The 20,908-nt window shown below is 38.6% G+C and overlaps 1 protein-coding gene across 2 annotated transcripts in view; it reads left to right on the top strand.

Moving 5' to 3' along the window:
- LOC150081066 (putative peptidase C1-like protein F26E4.3) overlaps positions 1 to 20,908 on the top strand; it is a 130,170-nt gene that overhangs the window by 40,146 nt on the left and 69,116 nt on the right. For both annotated transcript variants that reach the window (XM_090381871.1, XM_090381872.1), the window contains exon 2: positions 10,004 to 10,067. In XM_090381871.1, coding sequence (XP_090237997.1) covers positions 10,004 to 10,067 — 64 coding nt within the window. The remainder of the gene's footprint in view (positions 1 to 10,003; positions 10,068 to 20,908) is intronic.

The following is a 20,908-nucleotide window of genomic DNA, read 5'->3' on the forward strand; positions in this document are numbered from 1 at the left end:
AAGAATCTTTGTTACAACGCATAAAATGATAATTTACATAATAGTAGTAGCAACAGCTCGTCGCGGCACAGTGGTCCGAGGTTAACAATGTACTACAGATACATTATTGCCTCAATAACCCAAAAATACATAAACAAATAATTGAATAATAAATAAATAAATAAAGTACAGGAAAATTAGCTTCTATAATTCCCACTCTCTCTCTCTCTCTCTCTCTCTCTCTCTCTTTCAAAACAGTCCGAACATGTGCCGCCACCAGCCAACATCTATTTACTGTCCAACTTCAAGCTCACAGAACTAACTTTTCATCTTCTTCGTTTATTCATTCAACTGCCGTTTTCTGGAATAACCTTCCTTCATTCTTATTTCCTGAAACTTACAGTCTACAGAAGTTCAAGTCCGATGTCAACAAATATCTTCTTTCGTCTTCTCAACCTCCAACCCATGCACGGTACTAAGTACAATAGGATCTAATACCTCTCGTGTTTGGGGGTTTCATAAAAAAATAATAAATAAATAAACTGACGAAACTAATTCTTGTTCAGTGTACAAGATAATGCAGCGCTGCAGTAGTGGGAATGCAAGCTGGGGGTTCTATACATTTCTAACACCTAAATTACGCAATTCCACGCTTATTACAACAATCCATACTTTAAAACTAAAAGAGCGTATCATACAATTAAAATAAAACGCAAAGTCACTTTTTTGAGACATAAGGATGTGCCTGGGCACATCGGGCACACCTCGTACGTACGCCCCTGATTAAGGTTTGAACCCCAACTTCTCCAAACGAGTGACAATTGGGAGGACCACTATACTGTCACGGAGAATGCACCAGTTAGTTCACATGGTATGCTAGTTAACGTTGTGTGTTATTATATACTTACTTACGCGTGCTGCCAAACTCAGAATAGCTCTCAGGAAAAATCATGTCATCTCTCTCCTCCGCCTGAAACCGGTTAATCGCAGCCCCGATTGAAATGGTATTTAAGAATTCATTCACTAGCCAATGAGATTCGAGTACACACCTTTCAAATCGAATGAAAAGTGTCTTAACATGAAGGTGATGTAACGAAGATTGGTTACGTAACTTTTTTCCCTCTTCTTTTTTTTTTTTTTTTTTTTTTGTAAGATGAAGCAGCTGGGGTGAAAGACTGTACCCATAATTGCTGAATTTGAACTTTGAAAATGCACATCCTAACATGGAAATCCACACTCTTCCCTAAAGTTATGATATACTGCAGATTTAACGCCTTTGTCGTTATCGGCTCAATTTTTTTTTTTTTTTAATGAATGTCCCTCATTGAAATGAAGCACTAACCATCAGAGATCGTATTGTTTTCATGCATGCCGCATCACTGGTGGTCGTTACTTTACTGTGCTCTTGAACTACCAGAGCAAAGGACAGCGATCGAATGTTATCAACAAAAAAAAAAAAGAAAGAAAAAAAATCATCATTCAAAACATATACAAAAATCCACTTTTGACGTTACCAATTACTTCAACGCCCCTTAACAGTGACTTTCCGCAAAATGTTAAGTCGTCATCCATGCCCGTGCTGCAAATAGCAAAGAAAAAGAAAAAAAATGCAGATGAGTCGTACAGCTTACCATAAGAATGCTTATCTTTTGCTCAACAAGGATCACAGAATTTTGGCATCTGAAAGTGCTTTATTTGAATAATTGTGACGCACAAGAGATCGGCAAATATCTTTTCCATTTTGGTGAAGTACCAATTTCCTGCGTTCAACAGCATCGATGGTCACTTAGAGTAACCGATAGTCTTAATTGCCACTTAGAGACTCAACTCAATATACCATTCTACGTGTATATTTAGATATAAACTAGTGAAGTGGTGGAGGTGCGATAGATAAACACGCGAGATATTGTTTGCTCAAAGCATCCCAGAATGCGAAATCGAAGTCCTGAATTGTAACAGTACACTGTACAAACTAGCCGGACTTGGTAACTAACATTTCTTAATGAAACTTCATATGCGATTTCTTAAATATACGAGGTTTGATTATTGTAGTCTAGAATTGGCAAGATGTTAGAGGATTTCTACTCTGTCAAGGAACAAAGACTGCTCTTCGTCTTGTAACCAGTGAAATCCTCTTTTCTACAGACTTCAGACAAGATTCGAAAAAATCTTGAAACGTCACCTTATCTTTTAGGTAATAATATTGTAGTGGTTACTCCTTATTCTTCTGTAACTATTTACAATAAGATTACTTATTTTAGTAATTACTATTTTACTATTAAAATTTCGTAATATTCATTCACAATGAGCAACCACGTAATGTCCTTTCAAAAAATAAATTATAATGAGTCCTTTGTTTGCCTAAATAGTGGTAATTTATAAAATTCCTTTTGAAATTTTAGAATATTCTCCTTTGATGTGTCCACTGTCTGATATTTGCAGAATATGTCCATTTTCACATATCAAATCATCACTTGGTTGTTAATGTCTTAGCATTATGATTGTTAATGTCTTGACATTTTATATAAATATACTTCCTTAATCAGTATATAACTTATCAAAGCGATTAATTGATTAGCGAATCGTATCAAAGTGGCCAATGAATCCCCTTCGAAAAATCAGTTTGTTAATAGAACAGGAGGAAATCAGTTAGGTTACATGTAAGAAACTTGCCTGCTCAGCAGGAATGGTTTTCTAGTAATACTCTAATAAAATAAATAGTAAAAAACCTACCTGATTCACCAACACATCCAACATTGTGAATGAATTCGACAGATTTTCTTAGCCTACGCTAAAACTGATAAAACGAAATTTGGATAGATTCGGCAGGTAAAATAAAAATTACAACTACCTGTTTCACTAACGAAATACATTGAAAGAATGCGATGAATTACCATCTCACTCTTAACGTAAATTAAATAATATCTACACTGAACTCTACAACGTTTAACAGTGCACGTTTAATTGCTACCAGTAGCATCAGATAAAATTCATGTGCAAATACACTGCATTACCAAAAGTAACCCAGACATCTGCAAGTTTTAGAGAGCCTTTTATTGATACATCATTTAATATTGTGTCAGTTCCCCTTTGACCTTTACACAATGTGTCCTGGTCGATAGACTCAGAACAAATTTTTGATAACAGAAATTAATAACAGTCAGTTTCAGTTACTGATTGCAGGTCTATTTGATTGGCCAGACCAGAATCCGACTTTCCAGATCGTCCAAAAGGTATTCAGTGGTGTTAAGGTCCTGGGCAGACAGACCAGTGAACATCTTCACTCCCATGTCTTTAAACCCCGTCTTTATGGGCTGTGCAGTATGACATGGTGCACTGTCATGCTTTTTCAACTTTCCAAGCATAAATTGCGATTAGTTTTGGTTATTATTAAATTATAGTAACAACGCTCATAGCATATTGGGCTGTTTAAACCTTCAAAGTCTATTTAAAAAGGAGGGTAACGGATGTTTCTGAGGAGAAGCTGTTCCTTTCCCATAGCGAAACAACGCATTAATAAAGACAATAATTTTTGTGGGGCCTTCTGATATTTCCTTAAAAGTCAAGGTAATAGCTTACTGTATACTACGTGTACGACGTAGTATACAGTAAGCTGTTAGTTGTTATCAGCGACAGTTAGAAACAGAGCGCGAATTTCTTAAAATATGTTATTATTAAAATCATAAGGTATGACTAACGTATGGGTAAGTGCGACAGCATCAATTAAAGTAGCTATCTACCAAAGTAGTTAAGTTAAATTGGCATCGTTTTGATTATATCTCATATTGTGAATACCTTCACAACGAGTTGCCATTGGTACTACCTTTGTGGTACCTCGAATAAGTAACACTTCGCCAATGGCCGCCGTAGCCTAGTTGTCAGGCGCGCGGGTGCATAAGTACACGTGCCTTGAGTGACCGGGGTTCAAGCCCGTGACTGCTGAATACGGTGCTGTTTCTTGTATTCTGTATATCTTGTGAACTCCTCTGACCGTTTGGTCGTCCCGGAGTATAAACAGAAAATTTATTTTATTTAACTGTTACTTATTCTCGGCGGATACCGCCACCCAGACGGCACCGTTTCAAAGCTTGTTGGCTCTTCATCGGTGGGTGGGCAGGTACCCTGGCGTTGCAATATTGACAACCCAGTTACTGGGTTGTCACTGTTACAACACCTTAGCTATCTACCGAAGTAGTATTAAATACTTTGGTAGATAGCTACGTTATTGATGCTTTCGCGCTTACCCATACGTTAGTCATTCTATCTCGTAGCATGAGGCTTTTGCCCTTAAATATTTTATAATCATAAGGTATTCAATTGCTGTTCCGAAGTTTTATTTTACTTTTTCTTATAATTTTTTATCAATCAAAGTATTGAATTTTCATTAATTTTTCCAGTTCATATTTCTCTTGGGAGCCATAGTTCAAGTGTAAAAATCATTTTTAATATACGGTTGTTGTTGTAGAGTTTTAGGAGCATCAGCAATTAAGAACATAAAAGGTAAAGGTAAAGTGCAGCCATTATCAACCCACTACAGGATGGAAACCTCCTCAACAATTCATGCTGAGTGCCATAATCTGCCACGCTGGTCCAGTGCGGGTTAGCAGATCGACCGTATTCAGCAGTCAGGGGCTTGAACCCCGGTCTACTCAAGGAGCGTGTGCTACTGCACTCCCGCTCCTGACCACTCGGCTACGGAAGAACATATTGCTCAGTATATACTGTCTGAAAATTGCGTGTGTTCTGAGGTCGATTTTCTGTTTCCACGACGAAAAATCCGCGTTTCCGTGAGAATATACAATGTTATCCTCGCCTGAAACCGACTAACTCAGCCAAGTTGTGAAAAAGGACCATAAAAGTTCCTTCCGTCATCGACGAAACTCGAACTCAGGTCTTTTCCACCCTGTGTGGGGGAAGACAGCGATCATTGTTGTTGGTTTGATTTATTGGCGCAAGGGCTGTATAAAATAATATTGTAATAGGTGCATTACATTATATTACATTGCACCTATTGTAATAGGTGCAATACACCTATTACAATATTATTTTATACAGGCTTGATAAAAAGTGGATTTAGATAAGATGGAATTTGTTTATTGCTTTCAAGGAAGGTAAAGAGATCATTTATATCTGGTCGGTCTCAGAGAATTTTCTGTAAAGTAAGTTGATTAGAGGAACATAGATGTAAAAAAGCTGTTTGTCGTTCTCTTAAGTATAATGGGTAATCAAGAATAAGATGTTTTACTGTGAGTTGAGTTTAGCAGTTGCTGCATAGTGGAGGAGCGTTCCGTGTGAGTAGATAACTGTGAGTTAGGTGGGTATGCCCAATCCGCAATCTAGAAAGTATAACTTCTTCCTTCCTATTACCTCTGAGGCTTGATGGCCACAACTTGTAATCGTTTTTAATTTGTAACAATATATTGCTTTTGTTCTGCCAAATGAACAGCCATTTTTTGCTTCCGGCACTTCGTATGACGTGTTTGTAATCGGTGTAAGGTATCTGGATGTCTGATGTTATGAAACTCGCATTCTTGGCGAAAAAATCTGCTTTTTCGTTGCCTGTGATTCCAGAATGTACAGGAATCAACAGAAGATTATTTTTTGCTTGTTTGTATGAAGCTGCGCTAAATTTATTGTAAATAGGGGTGACTTGAGGGAAGTTCACGCTTAGAGCAGATACAGTGCTTAAGGAGTCTGTATAGATTATGGTTTCAGGGTATGAAGACTCCTTTACACTCTTTAATGCCAGCAGGATAGTGTACAGGTCTGTGGTGTAACTACAGCACTCCAAAGGAAGCTGACGAAATATTAATAAATTTAGCAGTACTGCAACTGCACCAACTTTAGTGTCTGTTTTGGAGCCATCTGTGTAAAATTGAGTGTAACAAGAGAACTGAAAGGAGTGAGCTGCGTGAATCTGCTTAATATTGCAATTTTGAAGGTTATGCTTTCCCCATTGTTGGAAACGTTTATCAATATTTGCCAAGGGTATTTGCCATGGCGGTGTAGCCATATTTCATTTGGAGTTATGTTATCCATATTTAGACCCCAAGATGTGTTTAAATTCTCTAATCTAATGCTGCATCGTTTATTTTGCAAAGGTTAATTTTTATACAAATTATCCCATTTTGATGTGAAAAGATATTACCATATAGGATGATGTGGGAAACTTCTGATCTTAGCTGCATAAATTAATAGCAGAGCATGCCGACAAAGGAATAGGGGTGGTTCATATGCTTCTGTATAGAGACTCTGAACTGGTGATGTACGAAAAGCTCCTAGGGCAATTCGGAGAGCATTGTGATGTACAGGATCAAGCCATTTTAATACACTCTGTCTTGCTGAGCCATATACAGGAGACCCATAGTCTAGTCTCGATCTAATTAATGAACAGTATAGGTGTAGCAGCATGTACCGATCAGCACCCTGACATAACAGAAATTTCCCTAAGTAGATTCAGCTTTCTTAAGATGGGTTGTACGGATATGCTTAATGTGCTCTAAAAATCTTAATTTTTTATCCAGAATTATTCCAAGAAATCTAATACTTTGTTGATAAGTAATTGGATAAGAATCGAGTTGTAAATCTGGATCGGGATATAAATTTGAGAGAGAGAGATAATCTTTAATGCCCTTCACGGCCAAAAAGCCAGGGGTTTACATTTTTACAGCCTCCCGAAACATCCGGAAAAATCTAACAATTATTTACAAAAAAAAGGTAATTTTACAAATGAAAACAAATTTTGATACAAAGGAGAGAACTCCTTACGAGAGTTAAGTTTGATTGAGCTGACTTAACATCGAGATAAGAGCACCAGCTCAATCAGACAGGAACAGATGCAAGGTACACATCAGTCATTGCTGATTAGTCCTACTAGTCATAATTTTTTTCCGGTAAGTCCGGTCAACAGCGAATTTGTTCAGGTCGGCGTCAAGTGCCTGGGTTTGCTTGAACATCTGCTGAGGGAGGAACCTGTCCGAGAGATGGAGTCGTGCTGAATGCGAGTAGAGCTCGGGATTGGCCCTAAGGGCAGCAGGGGGGAGGGGATCCTCCAGCCACAGGTATCCCAGAATGAAGATGTAGCAATTATGCCTGTTATCATCTTGACTGTTGATAGGAGGCGTTGGTCGTCGACTAAGGTGGGAAGCCGTGGAATCCCGAGAGAGTTGGCAAGCTGCGTGGTATGAATCAGAGCTGGAAGGTTGTGCTTCCTGTTGGCCCACTTTAGGAGCCAGAATTCTGTGGCAAAGAGTGGTTTCTTTATTGACGGTGCTGCTGACGCCCAAATTTCAGCAGCATAGAGTAAAGGTGGAAAGATGATTGTTCTTATGTACTTCATGATATGAAGGAGATGCTGTTTTGATATCCACCGGAGTCTTGAAGCACGTGTGAGGAGCATGTCTATATGGGCGTTGAATCGAAGTTTGGAGTCGAATACAACGCCCAGATCACGATGGCTGGACACAGTTCGGATGAGGGTGTTGCCGACTGAAGGCTGGAGAGACGAAGGAGTCTCTCCAGCCTTCAATCGGCAACATTTTGTTTACGACAAAAGTGTATTGCTGTTGTTTGAGAGTCGATAACCATTATTTTTTGCCCACTGAACAAGCTTGTTAGTTGTGCCTTGAAACTGTCTTTCAATTACACGCATGTTTTGAGAGGGACATGAGATTGCCAGATCGTCTGCATACAGGTATGTTTCCACTGTGTTAGGAATGCATGTGGTAATTGAATTAATCCTGATGGAGAAGAGCGTGGCACTAAGCACAGAACCCGGAGGGACTCCATGTGCACAAATGTTTGCAAGAGAGCAGAATGAATACGTACTTGAAAGGACCTATTGCTCAAAAAGTTCCGGATAAATTTCGGAAGATGACCTCGAAGACCGGATTCAAAGGGATCGTGAAGAATCCCATATCGCCAGGTTGTGTCGAAAGCTTTTTCAATGTCAAGACATATCATCGCTAGGTGTTCATTCCTGAGAAATGCACTTCCAGTATTTCCTTCAGCTTTCACCATGAGGTCAGGTGTTAATCTTCTTTTTCGAAAGCATGTTGATTTCGACTTAGGATATTTTCCGTCTCCTGGAACTATGTCAACCTGACATTAATCATTTTCTCTAATGTCTTTCCTAAACAGCTGGTTAAAGCAATAGGTCTGTATTTGCAATCTGGTTAAAGCAATAGGTCTGTATTTGCAATCTGGTTAAAGCAATAGGTCTTTTGGATCAGAATGGTCCTTTCCTGATTTTAGGACAGCGATTGTACCAACTGTTACCCACGGGGGCTATAATCTACGATATTGCAGAGTTGCTGCAATGGTAAGAACAGATCGATTGCTAATATGATATCCTACGAATACACAGTACGTTGACTTTCCTCATTGTAGCTAATCTCAACGTATTTACAATGTGCTTACTGCTAATGTGTATGTGCAGTTACTTTTATACCTATTTCTACCACGTGGTGGTGGATATTAATTTTTCCCAAATTTTAGTGGTGTCCAGATACTTTTAGCATTATAGTGTACTAAAAACAGTCTTCTACGCAGGAAATTTTGTTACGTGTAACTTAGTAGTTCTCGGGCTTGTCGACAAATTATTTTTCCTGTGGTGACGCACTGGCCACTTTGATGTCTTTCGCCAATCAGTAGCTTTGGTGCGTGCTTTTATTCGTTAAAGTTACTCTCAGGGCTGCTTAGGAAAAGGTTATGTTAAGGAAATCTGATTAATATATTCGCAACGAACACACAAATAACTTAACCTAACTTGGTGTCATGACTGCTTTCTTTTTTTAGGTTACGTTAGGAATATTTGATTAATGAAAAAAAAACACGCAGATATTTCTGAGATGCCTGTACTACCTATAATACAATTTCCATCTATTGCTCGCTAATCATATGACCACGGTGAGTCGTAAGCATATTTTCAAATAACCGTGGGGAGGAGGAGGGCTGGAAGAATTCATTGCTGAGATTTAGGTATGCCCGAGCAATTGTGAAGGGAAAGAGTGAAGGAAGAAGAACTCGCGACTCAAATTGATAACTTCATCGAATGAAATTAAACATCAAAATGAGTAAATAAAGGCAAGTCAGCTCAAAGTGGCCAGTGAGCAGATACCGGAAAAGATATTTGCTTATTGAAACACTCAACCAGGTAGCAGGTTGAGTCCTAATAATAATAAAAAAAAAAAAACCCAACCATTACAGTCTTTTGGAGGAGGGATCATAAGTGGCATATGCAGGAGACACCAGAAGTGGACGACAAGTAGCACCAGATGCAGGTATGTTAACTTTATTATGGTTTCACAAGCTTCACCACGCAAAGCAGAAGGGTACAAGCAATCCCAAGGTTGGTGATATGAGCTGAAATATGAATTTAATAAAGGCGTTCATTGTAGAAACGGTGCAGGGCCAGATTACAAATGCAGAAAAATTTTCTGCCTGAGGAAAAAAAAAAAAAAAAAAAAATATATATATATATAATGAGCCACCTGAGTCAAAAACTTAAGATACCGCGAAATACACCCACATTCAGGACGTGCTGACACGGAGGCATAAATGCGGCCACTCCCAAGCGCCCCAATCTCAGGGGATACTAAGACTTTCTATATTTAAGGGGAAGGACGGCATGTTCAACCGGAAGCTTAAGTCTTAACAGCGGTACTGCGCATAGTTGCAATGGTGTCATTCTCCAGGAATTTTTTAGACAAAATGCACGTACTTTCAAGTGGAAATTGCAAGTTAGGATTAATACAAGCTTGGTCAGCATTTGGTACAGTAGCGTAGCTACCCTTTTTCGGGCCCGGAGGCAAAGAAAATGTTCAGGTCCCTACTTAATTAATGAAAATTGCAAAAACAGGAGACAGCCAAAGACGCCGGGCCCGGCGTCTTTGGCTGTCTCCTGCCTTTGGCTGCCTGCCTACATGGTAGAATATCAAAATAAATTCTAAAATAAATTCCTCAATTAAATCTGACTTATTTCATCTTCTGTACCCAACTAGTAACTTTTATTTTACTGTTTCAGATTGTTTCTATGGTGGCAAACCGTTCTTTTCAGGACAAAGCCTAAAAGTAAACTGTAACAAATGGTAAGTTAAACAGCATCGTCATTTGATCATTTCATTTCTATCATTTGTATGAATATCTATATTTAGAGCACATTTGTAAAATGATAATTTTTTCATAAAGTTTTAATTTTCATTAGCTCGTTTTCTCATGGCATAAAAGGAAAAGTTGCCTAGAAAAAAATATTTCGCAGAAATATTGTTAGGATTTTGAAATAAATCACATTCTGCATGTTTATAGTAATTGTAATATCTGTAACTGGATGTATTTATAGTAAATAATGTGTCATATTTTCACAGTAGGAAAAAAGGCCTGAGCTCGAAACCTGTGAATGATACGAGAAATTTTTATGGCCCTTGTTAACAATTGGTTAAATTAGTCGGCCTCTAAGGAGGGTTACATGCCTTTTATTCTCCTGAAAACTACTTTTTGTCCAGCAAGCAATGCTATCGAAGAATATAAATAGGCAATTCCGGACACAGTAATAGTAGTAGTAAATGATGGAAAAAAAGGAAGCTTATATAGCGGGAAAAAAAAGAAAAACAAATCATCAGCGAAAATAAAACAAAAAATACCATACCCTCCAAGAATTTGTCTAATTATTCCTTGAATTTATTGTTATTGAACACCCTTCCTAGGTAAGCGTGTTCTTACCTAGGTAAGAACACGCTTCTGCAAATTGCAGCGTTCCCCTTCGTTCCCTTTACCAATCTGGTTGCCATTCTTTGAACCTGTTCCAACAGATCTACATCCTTCCTAAAGAAGGGCCTCCAGACCTGCATATACAGTACTCGATATGCGGCCTAACCATGGCCTTGTACAAGGGGATAATCACCTCTTATCCCTGCTAGCAAAATTTCTGCATATGATTGACAAAATTTTATGTCTGACTGCACAATCACCCCAGGGTCTTGTTTCTTTTCAACAACCCTGAGTGTAGTGCCACGCTGTTGATAAGTTACTGTGGACTTACTGCTACCCATATGCAGTACCTTGCATTTGTCAGAGTTAAACTTCGACTGTCATTTCTCAGCTCATCGACCTAATTTTCCTAAATCTTGTTGCAGTAGCATACTGTCATTACTATCGTTAACCACCCTTTGTATCATCTGCCAACTTAGACATTAAGTCTGATATACCTTCATCAATATCATTAATAAATATTGAAAACAACAATGGGCCCAGCACTGAACCCTCGAGCACTCCACTAATAACATTAGTCCACAAAGAGCAGTGCCCATTGATGACTACTCATCATCAGTGCCCATTGATGACTACTCTCCGTCTTCTTCCACTTAACCATCCCTTTATCCATAGCAGTAACTTGCCCTTAATGCCACATTGCTCTACTTTGTACAGCAGTCTTTTATGTGCAACAGTATCAAAAGCCTTCCTGAAATCCAAGTATATGATATAGCAATTGTTTTTGTATCAATTTCCTTGGTTACTGCATCACAATAACCTATCAGATTGGGTATATAAGACTGCCCCTTAAAACTCCATGCTGTGACTAAGTATAGCTGGAGTCCTGTCTAGATGGTACTGCATTACTTCTTTAACCGGTGACTCCATTATTTTCCTTAGGAAAAAAATTTAAGGTTACAGGTCTGTAATTAGTCATGTCACCTGTTGATTGTATGTGAATAGTATGTTAAAAAATAAAAAGTTTGATGTACTGTTTAGATGGTATATGTTCTTGTTTATAATCCGGCACGACCACCAGGTCCGTAAACTTTACAGTAAATCGTCAATACAAAGGTTAATCGTATTTTGTAGTCACGGGCTTGAACCCCTGTGTCCACTCAAATAGAGCGTGCTACTGCCTGCGCCCTGTTTCTGAATGATGACGAATGTAAGGTGGCGAATCTCTGAGTGAGAGATGTTCTTCGTGTTCTTCCAGTCTGCCCCTAAATATGTTAAAAAAAAGTGTTCATTGTGTAAGAGTAAGCATGACAGGTGTGCAGTCCTAGCAGGCCCCCGATCTTGACAGCAGTGAGGGAAGCTAGTAAAGAAGCCCCCTCCTGCCCTGTGACGTCTTTCCCCACATTTGGCATGACATGAAATTGACTGACACCGGCTGCAGTTGGTCTGGTTGTTATCGGATCACAAAACAGAGAAGCACCTTCAACGGTGAATCCTCCCCACACACACACATAGGGCGCTCTGGCCCTATGACTTTTCTCCCCTACGATCTCTGCTTTCTCTCCTCCACCTCCCATCCCAACCTCTTGGCCTGGTGGACCCTACCACCACAAACCTTTTACTGCTCTTGACAGTCCCCTCTGTGGAGGGTGGGCTCCTCCACAGGGGTACCTCTCTATCCCTTTAATTTCTAATTTCTAGGTGGATAGTCTTCCTATCATCCACACCCTTTTATCTTCATCCCCTTTCTTTCCAAAACACTTGAACCTGCGCTCCCCTTCAAAAAAAATTTTTTTTTTTTTTTTATCTTAGTCTCAGTCGATCCTGACGGAGACCAGCCAGAGAATAATGGGCAGCCTGGCTACTTCCTAACGTGGGGTCCCACCTGGGGCCATGCGGCCAAATGTCAAAACAGAACAACAGAACCCAACACAATACTATACATATAACACACGTCACTTTTCTTGTATTTACAGTAGTACTGTATTTCTTCACAGCGTACATATGGCGTACAAGGGGAAAACCACAGGTGGTGCCTGACCCACTATGCACACTATTCACTTGCTGCATCATAAGCCACTTGCGAGTATTCTGTAGTTCGTGTCCTTCTTTTTTAGGATGAAAAACTCGAATTTCCGGAAAGAAAACCTGTGCAACCCTCATTCGAGACTAACTTCGAACTGGATATCAAAAAAAAAAAAAAAAAAAAAAAAGAAGCCCATGAAAGTTTCTCCTGTTGTAACTATATTTCGTCCTTTTCCACAAATGTGCTACCTGCGAGGACGTACTCATGGAATAAAATGCTACTGTTCTACTTCGCTTATTTAGAATGAGGTCCTTCGTCAGTTTTCTTTTACTCAATCCGGCCTTCTCACTTTTCCTTGTGGAGAAAAATTCACTGTATCTTTTTGCATTATACACTTCTGCTAATCGTGTAATAGATCATATATTCTACCTACCAGATTTACCTTTTACCATTGGCTTCTTTATTCCCAGTTATAAGATAGTAGAATAATTCTTGTCTCTTTCGAATGGGATTAAAGGGAACCGTCTGCTCTCTAAAATCAAATAATCTCTCTAGATTCGATGAATGCCCTAGAATTTTTCATATCCACTGGCATAATGTTTAAGTTATAAACTGAGTGTGTTTAATACTTTGGTTCCCTACAAGTAGGAGTGGTTTAGCTTGATTTATACGGTTTTAACTAAATATTTGGCACAAGTTAAATAGCAGCATATTTAGCATGATTCCAATGATGTGGATGGCATCTGATACTATACAGTAGCCTGATTTTATTGAAGGAAGTAATGTCTTTTAATGTGTCTTGTGTTTTCTGAAAGCTTTTACTATTAAGTCGGGTACGTCAAACTGACAAGCCGCCGCCCTCAGACGTTTGTAATGTGCCCTTCCTTGCCTAGTTAACAGTGTTAAATCTACAGTATATGAAAATAATGATAAATGGGGATTCTAAAAAAAAAAAGGAAATACATTAATATAAATTTAAATAAAATTCGTAACTTATATGATCCTTCATAAATGTGAGATTTGCGCAAGGGGAGGTATGTGAAAATATTCAATATATTTCTCTAAATAATGCTAATGGGTGCCATATGCACTAGGGCGGCTGGCGAGCTCCCCGAGAACAATTTTGTGCAGCTCACTAGCATCTCCCTCCCCATTCCTGAGAACCATTTGTCTGTTCTACAATCATTTCCGAGTTTTGACACAGGTAGTGATTCCTTCATTTTTTAGAACCAGTCAATCACAGGGCTCATGTCCGAAGAAGAGGACGTTTCTGAATTGCTCAAAGATTATCTATTACTACCACTTAATTAACGCCTTCACAGCATTAGCCACACGGTACTGCTTTTATAGTGCAAAATGATTTGTGTTGTCTCCAGAAAATGGCGGTGTTTTCGTTATGTTCCTGAGCGCAAATGCTTCACCCTTCCTCCCCTTTTTTTGCGGCGGTAACACACTACTGTACAAACGCTACTCGCACCGGCATCGTTTGCTGCTGGGGCCAGTTTGCCCCTGTCCACCGACCAGCTGTAGTAGGTGCAATTTACTGTTCACTGAATATCTTGACGCAGAATAACGCCATCCCAATAGTACTGAATAATTGGCATCAGTTTTATGTCCTCTACTCCTTTCCAGAATTACTTTGGAAGTGTACTTTGGTAGTTCCACCAATAGACTGGCATTTGTGTTCTTGCTCGTAAAATCAAGCACGGGTTTCATCTAGTTTATGAACCACTCTTTTTAAACGAAATATGGACAAACCATCCCACTAATCCAGGTACGAAGCATATTTTATTTCGATCTTTGAGTTAAATGTACTGAAGTAAATACAGTATTAATTTATAAAAATACGTATACTCATAACTAAATTTCATGTCAGATCTGTTTAATTGCACTTATTCTGGAAGATGGGGAGAGAGCGTGAAATTTAGGAAATATTTTTAGGGGGGTGGTACAAAGTATACAAGTTCTGTAACCTCTGATATAGTGCAATTTTGAGTTTCAGAAACCATCGAACGTCATTGCAAACATTATTCTCTGGACAGTCTTCAAGAAAACTAAGTTGCTGATAGTATCCGACGCCTACCTTACACTTTGGATCGAGTTTTGGTGGAGATACGAAGTGTAACTATCACATTTTAAAATAAACCCCGGTTGTTTATTTATTTATTATTTTAGATTTTATAACAGTCGTATTCGCTACTTTTTTTTTTTTTTTTAAACAATGCACATATATCTGAAGACATGCTATGATAGGTTTAACATTTTGGGACTCGTTTATACTTTTCTTAGGGTCTGTGGAATGACGAGGACTCGTATCCGGAGAAAATAGTGCGGGATATAATCATATACAGTATATGTGCATATGATCACGTTATTATTATTATTAGCCCTATGGTGCAAGGAAGCCTGAGGCTTATGTCGCACCAGCCAAAAAAAAAAAAAAAAAAAAAAAATTCTGAATTACACTGAGAGAGAGAGAAGCAGAAGGAAATCACCAAGAAAGAGACGAATGATGATATCCAGCTCAGGACCCTGGGGTTACTGTTAACAAGAAAAACTTTCACATAAACCAAAGATAAAATTTGACGTTTATCAGAAAAACTGGAAACTTGGGGCAAACTTTATTGGAAGTTATATTTAATACATCTGCTTGAACTGATCATTTAATTCGCGGAAATGCAACGCCACCGTACAACCGCCCAAGTTTTGGCGAACTGCCAGATCATATCAGGAGAGTGTATGTCCAAGAATACGCTGACATAGTTGCCAGTTCCGACACGTTCTTTTGTTTGATAGTGGCCATAAGTTACGCGTTTTTTTTGTTTTTTTTTGCCGGCATCCAAGAACTCTCGTTACTGTCTGTGGGTACGGGATTTTTTTTTCTTGTAACCTTCGCTCGAGGCAGGATTTTGCTGGTGCATGGGTTCGGATCCCTAGGTATGGGATCGTAACATCCACTAGTCTTGCACTTCGCCACTGGACTTTGGATGCTTTTATTTTTATTTTATTCTCTCTTTGAATGATCCCAAACTCGTTATGGGCATTTAGTACGGCTAGTCGAGGTCCGCCACAGTTCATGCGTAGTTATGGCCCACTTCCCCGTGGTGTAGACGGACATTGGGCAGGCTTTCCAGGTGATCGCCTTCCTGGTGACAAAGAGGGCAGAAACAACTAAACAACACACGCACACACTGCACAAACACATTTCTGGCCTTTTACAAACTTCTGTATCCATCACAGTGTACCAATGCTGTTAAAAGACTTTAAAATATATATATTATTTTTAGGCCACCCGAATAATTAAATTCATCTGCCGTGCATTGTGTATTATGTGTGTAAATTGCGTGTGTTCTATGGTCGATTTGCCTGTTTTGCTGGACGAAAAACCTTGCTCTCTATGCGTGAGACCGACTAACTCAGTCACGGAGTGAAAAAAGCCCATCAAAGTTCCTCGCGTCATTGACGGGATTTAAACCAGGGCCTTTTCCACCCGGTGTGGGGAGGACGGTGACGATACCACTGCACTCGCAGATTGTTAAAAGACTTATCAAGAAATGGCTTCCGGGTGTGCTTATAAGCCTGATGTAGCAGAGTGGTTAGGAGCCTGAGTGCAATAGCACACATTCTTTGAGTGGACCGGAGTTAAAGCCCGTGACTACTAAATACGATTAACTGATTGATTGATTTATTCATAACGTATTGATTGATTTATTCTAAACTGCACTGACCTGGTGGTCGTGCCGGAGTATAACAAGAACATATTTATGATACGAATGGATTCATCGAGCTTTGAAAGAGATTATTTCTAAAAAAAAGAAAGACCACCACCAGGCCTAAGCAACGAAAATTAAAATAAAGGCAGATCATTTTCCGTGAATTAAATTATTGTTCATTCAGAACTGAACCAAGGATGGTCTCACCCCCTATACAGTTAATCATTTAAGAGATAACAACATATAGGATACGTCTACAGACTGATTACTCGATCATGGACTGACAACTAGAAATAATTTTGTTTCACTTAAGTAAATTTAGGTGGATTTACAAGTTGCCTAAATTCTCAGAGCAGTGCAATGGCAGATGAGCACAAGTCCTTTACTTAAACTACGCAATGAAACGGGTTGAACTGGAAGGACTAGAATCAAAGATCGTGACCAATCTTGCCAGTACCTCGTACAGTCAGGAATGATCAGGTACCAATTATCTGGAGCAGCATTTCATTGACAGCTCTACACATTATAGCAATACAAAAGGACAAGACGTGCTGACTTGTTAGACTTCCTGTAGAAAAGTACCAGTCTGTATACTTTCTCAAAACAACCGATAACTTTATGTGTAAGTGAATGTCTCAAAATAAAGTGTTAGCACCTGACATTTTGCCTTAAATACTTTAAATTTCGAGCCACTGACCTCTAGACACCTAAGAATTTGCCCTGTTTATGCTTAAATTCCGCCATACATGTGATATAAAAAACAGTTTGTAGATAATTAACACATGAAAGAAATGCATCGTCCTTTTGTAGGATACATATATTACTCATATTGAAAGTGACGTAGTTCAAAGGAGTTTATATATCTAGCAGAGGAACAATCAGAGGGAAACTCGGAGTGGGAAGTGGCTACCAGGCTTCAGTGTCCTCTAAGGAGACTCACTCAAAAAGAAAAAAAAAAAGTAATTTTTCTCTAACTCAAAGCAGCGCCTTTGGTCCTCAGTTCTTTCCACCCTAAAAAAAAACTAAGAACAATTATTGTCCTAATGAAGAAATGTGGTTACTTTTAAAGTGAAAATGTACTCATTCAGTTTTGAAATGTTCGCAACATCAATAATATATATTGTAATAAAAGCCACAATACAGCACGGCAGCCAGTTCGAAAGGTGGCATATATCCGGTGGAATACGCTCCACCCTTCCTGTACTTGTGCCCTGAGCCAGTTAATGTTTTTAGCCGGCCTAGATGTAGGGGAATGCGGAGAAACATGGGACACTTATTTTCATTTTGATCTATCGTGAGAAATTGCGTTCGAGTGCAGTTGTCTCCCAAGCGCGAAATTGTAACGGCAACATGCGCTTTTATAATAATAGAGTTTTAAAACAGAAAAATTTTAAAGTAGAAATTAGACTGTCCCACCATGTTGCTAGGAGCAAGATGGGACTTGGTGTTAATTATTTCTTTAAGTGTAATAATGTTAGAAATAATAAGATGTGCATTTTAAAACTTAAGAAAATAGTTTATTATTTAGTCTTATTATTTATTTATTATCATTATTATTTAAACAGTATTTTTACAAAATGAAACAGGGAAGCACAAAAAAAAAAAAGAAAAATTACATTGGATTATTTTTAAGCAAAAAAAAACACACACACAGAATTGGTTGGTTGTAGAGTTTTAGGCGCATCAGCAACTTAGGCCATATTATATCTGTAAATTTCGTGCATTCTGTAGTCAGTTTACTGTTTGCTGGACGAAAAAACAGCGTTTCTGGAAGCAAAACTATTCTACCCTCTTCTCCTAAGACAGACGAACTCAATCACGCTGTGAGAAACGCCCATAAAAATTCCTCGCATCACTGACGGGATTCGTACTCAAAACTTTTTCACCCACTTTTCCACCGTGGAGAGGACGGTGAGTATATCAACTATTTTTTTTTTTTTTATTTATTTATTTGGTTGATTGCTAGTTACAATCGCTCCTTGTACAGCTTGCAAGCCAGGGGGTCAATATATACAACTCAGAAAATTAATTTACAATATTATTCAGTTTACAGAAAAAAAATTAGTTCTTCGTGCTGGGTATCTTCTTCTTAGAGGAGTATTCTCAACAATTTAAGCTTTACTAACTTCGCACACGAACTGCATGATGGCAGCATAACTCAGAGTAACAAAAAAAAAAAACAAAAAAAAAAAAAAACAAAAAACCCCCAAACTATTATATTTAGGCCACCCGAATAATTAAATTCATCTGCCGTGCTGTGTCTTATGTCTGTTAATTGCGTGTGTTCTATGATCGATTTGTCTGTTTGCTGGACGAAAAACCCCAGTCTCTGGGGAAACTCAGAGTAACATAAAGATTGCGCCACAAATCTGTCAGCATCCATTACGACATCCATAACCACAATAGAGATTTTGAGAGAACTGCGCATGGGACCGCTTTCAATTGAAGACATACTCCCAGCTCAATTTTTATTTGCACTCCATGCAAAAGACTATGGGTTCCAGTTATTACTGTTGTGACTCGGTTGCTGTTTGTTGAATGATAGTCGTTCTGTAGGCCTTACTGGAGCATGTCTCCCGTCGAAGGCGGTCCCATGCGCAGTTCTCTCAAAATCTATTTCACAATAGAGATTTTGAGAGATTCGGGATTTCCATTGTACTGTATTTAGCGGAAACATCCTGTTTATACTTTTCAAGGAGATCAGGTTGGAGCGAAGTGGCTTGATTTGCAGACTGTATGATTGCCTCAGACTTCGTAGATGCGAGATGATGCCTGATAATACTGGCGAATCATATCTGCCTGTATCTGTCTACATCATATCTACCTTCATGTCTACCTGATATATATATATCCTTGCTTGGCCAGGATATGTATATTTATCCTGATAACAATAAACATCCAAGATACCCACTCCATATTTGCATGCAGGATGCCTCTTGAAACAGTGAAAGTAAATTGGAAGATCCTGTTTAACCACCTAAGTAGCCAATATTCTATGCAAAGGAAGGTTTTTTAACGTACGTTTTTGGAGTTGACCAAATGACCGAAGCGTATAAGGCAACCGGGGCAATACACCTAACAATGTTTTCTTTCACCAGCTGAGCATTATGAACCCCCGTCAATTCCTATCTCGGGGTCAGATGGCGGCTAGGCTTCTTCTTTGTGGTAGTGAAATTCTCCTTGAAGGATAACTTGTTGTTCCAGGTAATTCCCAGATCCTTGTGATGTTCGACTTTGCTATTCGGGAGGGCCCATAAAATTAAGTACCATCATTTATCTCTGTGTTCATTATGACATTGTCACAATGAACACATAATCCCGTCCTCTGTACATTGGGCCTTCATATTTTTAAAATATGTGATGATAAGACTTTTTGCTTGAACTCTTCAGCTCTCATGATTTCAGTTTTATCGGCAGTGCCTCTTTGATTTTTCGAATCGAAAAAAAAAAAAATAATAATAATATATATATATATATATATATATATATATATATATATATACACATATACATACACACACACACACACAGGTAACTTTGAAATCCAGCAGTTAAAAAAACGGGAAAAAAATTCGAAGTTTTTTAAAATCGGTACATTTTACCAAAAAAATATTAAATTAAATAATATTCATCATCATCATTTTCACAATTCTGAAATATTAAAACAATCTGGCACACGTACACACATTGGAGTAAAAAAAACCCGAACCTTTGTTTTAAGACAGTCATAGACAGAAGAAATGCAAATAGCTAAAAAGAAACTGTAACGGGGTGATGACGTTTTGCCTCGTTGAGTATAGAAACTGTACTAAACGAGGCTAGAATCGGGAAACACGAACGGGGAAAAAGTCTTATCGTGGGTGCACGTTTAGTAGAAGCGACGATTTCAGACACGAAATACATATATACATTTTTTGAAATATATTTTGGTTTCTCAAAAGCATCCATCTCAAAGGTTTTTAATGACTGGAAAGCAGGTAGTTCTTCCACATCTCAAAGGTGTAAATGTGCAAAAAACAATACAGTACTTCAGGAGGGAGAGAGAGAGAGAGGGAGAGAACTATTCGGCAACGAAGCTCTTCCTTCAACTTTGTCGCAAGTGCCTGATATTCAGCTGGAAGAATGGTTACATAGAGCAAAACACACTAAAACACCTTTTAGAATCCATGCCGCTCTCGCACTTGCTGTTATTCAAAACAAAGGCTCCCCGCGATACTGAATAAAGATTAGTATTTTTTTGGCCACCGTATATCTACGATCGCATTTCTCTTCATGATTCCATGCAAAACAACGGTGCCAACCCTCTCGTTTAGCGCCATCGCTTATTCAGTAAACTTCATAACTTAGGGTGAACTGCTCTTGCAGGTTACAGCTATGTGGTGTGTACAGCGCTCATATCAGTTTCACAGCATTTTAGAACAGCAGAGAGCTAAGAGAGAGAGAGATGGAAAATGTTCAGTATAAGTACAAAATTATGCTTCAT

Source organism: Mastigoproctus giganteus, chromosome 9, assembly GCF_048544385.1.
Source record: "Mastigoproctus giganteus isolate SK-2022 chromosome 9, ASM4854438v1, whole genome shotgun sequence".
NCBI classification, from domain to species: Eukaryota; Metazoa; Arthropoda; class Arachnida; order Uropygi; family Thelyphonidae; genus Mastigoproctus; species Mastigoproctus giganteus.